At 57.4% G+C, this 6,336-nt stretch overlaps 1 protein-coding gene across 2 annotated transcripts in view; it reads right to left on the bottom strand.

Annotated features, from left to right (window-relative positions):
* The window catches only part of LRRK1 (leucine-rich repeat kinase 1), a 102,010-nt gene that overhangs the window by 29,538 nt on the left and 66,136 nt on the right, over positions 1-6,336 (bottom strand). For both annotated transcript variants that reach the window (XM_012732751.1, XM_012732750.1), the window contains 6 exons: positions 6,105-6,217; positions 4,785-4,999; positions 2,207-2,371; positions 1,507-1,679; positions 508-628; positions 114-273 (listed from right to left, as the gene is read on the bottom strand). In XM_012732751.1, coding sequence (XP_012588205.1) covers positions 114-273; positions 508-628; positions 1,507-1,679; positions 2,207-2,371; positions 4,785-4,999; positions 6,105-6,217 — 947 coding nt within the window. The remainder of the gene's footprint in view (positions 1-113; positions 274-507; positions 629-1,506; positions 1,680-2,206; positions 2,372-4,784; positions 5,000-6,104; positions 6,218-6,336) is intronic.

A 6,336-nucleotide genomic window follows, 5' to 3' on the forward strand; every position in this document is an offset into this window, starting at 1 on the left:
AGTAGCCCTAGGCCCCCCCCTGCCCACCCACTAGAGACCCCAGCCCATCCCCCCGGGGGTGCGGTTTGCACCCTCAGTTGCTAGTAGCCCTAGGCACCCCCCTGCCCACCCACCGGACTGGAGATCCTCGTAGTCTTTGATATCATTGTCCGGTGTCTGCTCCACCAGCTGTTCCAGCTGCCTGTCTGTCAGGTACTGCACATCGTCTTCCAGGCTCCGGCGCTGCTGTTCGGCCAGCACCGCCTCCTGGAGGCTCAGGTAGCTCCTGGGGATCTAACGGGCAGGGGACAAGGCGGCTCACCCATTACCTCCTGGAGTCCGAGCAGGAGGACTGTCTTCTACCACTTCCCCGTCCCGTCTCTTCCCCCAGGAAAATGATTATACCGGGACTGCGGAGCCCGGAGAAACTACGAATGTGTCTCATGGCCCAGAAAGCGGGTGCCTTGCAGCCCCAACAGGTGGGAAGCAGCCTCCTGTCCCGGTTCCAACAGTGAGCGAGGTACACACCAGCCTCCCTGCCAGTCGCTGGCAGCCGATGGTGCTGCTCACGTCCTTCATGTTGCAGGTGACTTGGAAGATGAGCTGCCGCAGCCCTTCCTGGCCCTCCAGGCTCTTGCAGGAGAGCTCGCTGTGCATGCAACAAACACAGAATCACCAGCCCGCCCCTCGCGCCCCCCTCTCTGTCTCAGCTCTTTTCCTCTTTTCCTTAGTTTCGTCCTGGACACTGGCAAGCTGAGGGAACTTCTGGAAAGTGGACACGAAAGATCCTGGAGGTCTTACTTCTGCCGAGGACTGTGCTGGGAATAGCTCACAAGATGCCCGTCTGCTCCCAGTGTGTCTGTTCTACAGAGCAGCGGCAAGACACACAGGGACGGGGACAAGGAGCCGGTGCCAGGGCCACCATCATCACAGAGCCCAGGGGACACGCTCAAGATCACAGGCGGATGCCTGTTCTGGGCCAGGTGGAGGTGTCCCAGGCTGGCTAGAGCACCAGCTTCCTACCAACAACTTACCCTCCCCACCCCCCACCTGCTGCAGGCACAACTGCAGCAATGCGCTGTGTTGCCACCAGGGGGCCTCAGTTTCATCATTTGTGGACGCGGCACTAGGACAGGAGGCAGACAGGAGGCAGGAGAGAGACAGGCCCCGGGAGCTGGTGCCACCTTCGCCAGCCACTCTGACTCCCATCCACAACACTCTTCCCCCATCCCCCCAGGGCCTCTCGGGCCACCAGGGTCCGTTCTATTGAGAGAACAGAGAGCCAGGACCATGAGGGCTGGGGCACAGGTTTGCAGGGCCTGTCCCATGGGGGCCCAGCACATGGGGTGGAGGGACGCCCCAAAGGTGGCACAGAGAAGGTCTGCTTGTCCTCACTTAGGGAAGCTCTGTTCTGGGGGCCCAATTGCCACCAACTGGATGCTGGCCCCCGGACCAAGAGTCATCTGTGTTCCCAGAATAAGTCAAGTAAGGGAGGCAGGAGCGAGCAGGGGACCCCGGGACACTCACTGTAAGTGTTTGAAAGTGATGTCCGGGAAGCCGGTGGCCCTGGAGCCGGAGGGGGAGCGGCAGAGTGCCAGCACGTAAGCCCTCAGGGTCGCGATTCTCTCTACGCGGAATTTGGCTTCGATCAAGTCCAGATGTGTCCCAACCACCAGCACCACAGCGTTTGGGGCCTTGGCCTGTAAGAGAGCCTCAGACTGAGCCCCGCTCCCTCCCCTGGAGGGAAGGACGGGCACCAGCTCCCACAGGCAAGAACGGCAGCCCTAGAGGGGAGTCCTGGCTCCTACCGCAGCCTGCCACCCCAGGCCGGGCATCCCCACCACCGCTTCCTGGATTCTGACCCCTTTAGACAGGGTAAAAGCTACCCAGGGCCTGCGTTCAGGCCCACATGACCTTTGCACTTGGGTGGGGAGCTCTGCTCCCCTTTTTGTGTCCAAGAGCTAGGAGGAGCCTCTTAATTTAAGGAAGAGGAGAAGTGCACCACTGTCTGGCTGAAGGGGAGTTTAAATGCTTCACTGTGGCCTGTGACACTAGCACCTTCTATGAAAGCCTCTCTTCCCTCTGCCCCTTACACAGCAAATGCCAGGCATTTCTTTCTAACCATTTCTTTTTTTTTTTTTTCTCACTAAAGAGGGACACTTCAGAAGCATGGCTGGACCTCTGGGGTGCTCTGAGGACAGAGAACTGAAGGGCTGGGGCCCCTCACCTCGATGTTCAGCAGCCAGAACTGGAGGTTGGCCACGGCCTCCTCCCCCAGCGCCAGGTTCCAGACCACCACGTACAGGGCCTTGTCTGTGAAGAAGCACTGGTTGACCGTGGCCATGCTGGCGGGGCCGCCGATGTCCCAGACGTTGAATTCCACAGACTCAACCTACTTGAACAACAAGGCAGCGAGAGGGAGGCTTTTAGAAACCGAGGTTCTACTAAATGCCCCCCAAAGAGATGAATGGATCAAGATATGCTATAGATACACATGGAATACTACTCAGCAATCAAAAAGGTAACTTCATGCCATTTGCAGCAACATGGAACTGGTAGGGACAGTGCTCAGTGAAATAAGTCAGAAGGAAAAAGACACTTCAGATGGTTTCACTTACAGGTGGGATCTAGGGAAACCAGACAAAGTGTCAGGAAATGACAAAACTTGCAAGGCGACTGCAGATCTCAGGCACGGAGCAGGGGAGAGGCAGCTGAGGGGCTAACAGGGGAAGGAAGAGCACAAGGGGCTGGTGGTGGTTCATGGGTGACTGGGTGGTGGGAGAACTACACAGCTACACTGGAGGGGAGACATCAAACACGACCCTAAAAATAATAACGATGTAAGAAAATAAATCCATGTAATGATAAAAGAAGTCATGGCTGGAGGTACAAGAAAGTGTTGCTATTACAGCGAATGTTATTGCCATGAGTGATAAAGTTTCTCGTCTCTGAAAAACCACAAAAAAAAAGAAACCAAAAATGTGGTCGGCTGGACCCAGCCTGTGGATCACTGTGAATGTTCTTCTGGGGGCCCTAAAAAGACAAAAAAAAGCTTGCCCATCTCCCTGTTTATCTGAAGGACAGGTGTGAGGAGGGGGAACGGGCCCTGTGGCCCAGAGGCTGGCTTCGGGGCTTCCGTCTACTGCTAACGGAGTGGGAGGCCAGGCCCTCCCAACCCCCCGAGTCTGAGCCTCACTGCAGGGCCTGGTCCTGCCTCCGTCTGCCCAGCACGGACGTCAGCGCTCACGGCGTGCCCAGCTCCCTGCGTGGGGGCTGAGCCAAGGAGCCCGGCCTCCAGGTCCAAGGGCAGCACCCACCAAGGAGGATGGGAGCCGGCCCTGCCTCGGGAATCTTAGAAAGCTCAGCTGTTGGGCTGCCGGGAACGGCTGTGTAAACGGTGGTTTCTCTCTTATGCTATGAGGTAAGAGTCTGGCCCAAGAGGCTAAGGCTGCAGTTTTCTACCAAAGAATGGTTTCGGCGCTGCTGCTGTGTCTTGGCTTGGAGACAGCCTGCTGATGAGTCTGGAGAAAGACGAGGAACGACAGCTGTTCTCCGGCTGAGGGCCCAGCCCGCCAGGAGCCACAGGCTGCTGTGACTGCCTGGGTCAGGCGGCTGTCCTCCAGCCAGAGGAGTGGACATTCGAGATGGCAGGAAAGAAAAAGCGGAGAGTTCATCCCTACGTACTGGGCAATTGTTTGCTAAAGAATACGGAGGAGAAAGTGACCCTGAGGACTCGGTTTTGTTAAAAGGCGAGAACCCTCAGATTGTGGTTACTTTAGAGGCCCCTCCCTTTTCTTCTTTTTACTGATTTTTTAAAATAATAGTCTATTTTTACAATATTTCTGCGCATTCTCCCATCTCAGTTGCAATCCCCTTGGGTTTCCCATCATAGAGACTCATTTTTTTTTTACTGTCCCCAAAGACAGTCCCAGTCTTTAGCGGGACCCGTTTCTGGTTACGTACGGGTCAGCGGCTAATTACTGCAACTGGATTTACCCGATGGGCAAGTGACTCGTGGGCCCACTGCAGCAGAGCTTGAGCTAGAGGCACTGGGTTGGGGCTGGGGGCCGGGAGGGACCCAGGCCCCCTGTGGCCTCAAGGCCCCTTGGGTTTCCCTAACCAACAGCCCCTGCACCTGGCTCCCTGGTGGCTCTGTGTGAGCACGAAGTGGGGCATTAAGGAGGCACCGGGCTGCGTCCCCCCGCGCTGAGAAACAGCCCACGGGCCTGGCTCTGTTCCACCCCACAACAGCCCACCGGCCCCTTGCTCCCCTTTAGGAGAAAGACAGATTTCCTGTTGAAAGACAGATTTCCTGTTCACTTGTCAATAGTGAATGGAACATTCACGGAAGGCTTAACTGTAAACGGGGCTTTAAGAGTTAGACTTTCACGACTTTGGGTGGAAGGCGGGCAGGGCATTTATTCCAGGGGTGATTTCTCAGCCCCCCTGTGGGTGTGGGGTGCGGACACAGGTGTGCTTTAACCACAGGTAATTCCTTTCCAGTCCTGGGGGGCAGCCCTATCTGAGACCATCTGAACAAGAATCCTTAGGGCCAGGGCGGGAGGCCTGGCTGCCTTTCCAAGCTCCTTGAGGACTCTAGAGACAGCGAAGGAGTGCCAGCCAGGGCCTGCGCTTAGGTGTGGCAGGGAAACTACAAGGTCACGTGAAGAGCTTAGCAGCTGCTCTGGGCTGGCTGAAACAGCATGCAGACCCCGCAGCGGGCCTGGCTGAGACGCTGGGCCCCTCTGGAGAGGCTGGGAGGAGAGGCCTGGGGAGCACCCCACCCTGGAGACTGTGCACCCCACCTTGGCTCTAGAGCCCGCCGGCCTCTGGAGCTCCCACTTGGTTGTTCTGACGGTGGCCTCGCCATGGGCCGTCTGGGGCACCCGCCCGGTCTGCAGGATGTCCAGGAGGGTGGACTTGCCCTGACGCGGAGGCCCCACGATGATCATCTTCAGCAGCTTGCACTTCTCTGCCTTCCGCAGCTGGGCGCGCAGGTGAGACAGCACGGCCTTGGGGCCTGCGTGAGAGCAGGGTGGGAAGTGGCTGACACGGACGGGCAGGCGGACACGCTCAGCCCTCCGAGACAGAACCTGCCCGAAAGAACAGCTTCTGTGCATTCTAGGGTGTGTGTGTGTGTGGGCGTGGGGACACGAGGTCCCGGGGAAGGGGGGTCGAAGCCAAGGGCCCAGGATGCCATCCTTGCCAGCTAGGAGGGCACCGTCTCCCCACAAGGTCAATACCGCATAGCAGACTCTGATGCAAGATCCCACCTATGCGGCTTTCAAAAAGTAAACATGATGCAAAATTATTTGGAGATTGACAACTGTGTGAAAAACTCCCAGGCGAATGGCACAGTCCACAAATATTTAAAAAGTAAAGAGTCAGGCAGGTTGTGAATACTCGATTAGGAATATGACGGTTGTCAGAGAAACGGGGCGCGAGTTGGGGTGCAGACTCGGGGTGCAGCGTCCCTATCGGTGACACCCCAAATGACTGCTAGTCAGCCACCAATGGGGTTTCATCACCAGGGAATGAACCTTAAACCTGTACATCGATGCCAGTTTCTCTTTCATATTATCTGTCACGTCTGATGTCTACATGAGCCCCACAACCGTGTTTCGCGTCACGCACAATGGCATTGGCGTGCTGCTAAGACTCTCCATCCTGTAAACGGAGGACACGGACTACTTGCAGGAAGAATCATGCGGTCTGGCGCTGTAAGTGTGCTGAAAGAGATGTCTTTCCTCCAGACTTTCTCAGTAACCTTTTCTCTAGCTGACCTCGCTGTAAGAACACAGCCTGTCAGGCGTGTAGGAGACAGGACACGTGTCCACTGACGGTCATCAGTGAGGCCTCCTGCTCACAGAGGGTTGTTAGCAGTTACGCTTTGGGCGATGAAGCGACACCCAAGGACTCCCGACTGTGTGGGACTCAGTGCCCTAACCCCATCTTGTGCAAGGGTCGACTATGAGAAGGTTCTCGGCAACTGCCACCCTGGGATGCTCGGCGTCCCCAAACACGGACTCTGGGACAGTGCACCAGGGTCTCCGCTGTCTCTACCTGGGTCCCAGTGGCTGGCTGGGGCCTCCCAGCAGGCGTGACGCTGACGCTGGAGGACCCACCTTCTTTCCTGACCTCTGCGGGCACACTGCTGATGTTCAGGTCTTCAGTGTCCAGCTGCCACAGGTTGCTCAGCTGCCCCAGCTCAGGAGGGAGCTCTCGGAGGCCGGGATTGCTGGGGGGCAGGGTCACCAGGAGAGAGCACACACACGGATGCCTGTCAGCCTCTGGGGCCTGCTGGGGTCACCGACAGCCTGCACCCCAAGCCTGACTGCTAGGGTCCTCGACAGCCTG

Source organism: Condylura cristata, unplaced genomic scaffold (genome assembly GCF_000260355.1).
Source record: "Condylura cristata isolate star-nosed mole 26May11 unplaced genomic scaffold, ConCri1.0 scaffold00035, whole genome shotgun sequence".
Taxonomy (NCBI): domain Eukaryota; kingdom Metazoa; phylum Chordata; class Mammalia; order Eulipotyphla; family Talpidae; genus Condylura; species Condylura cristata.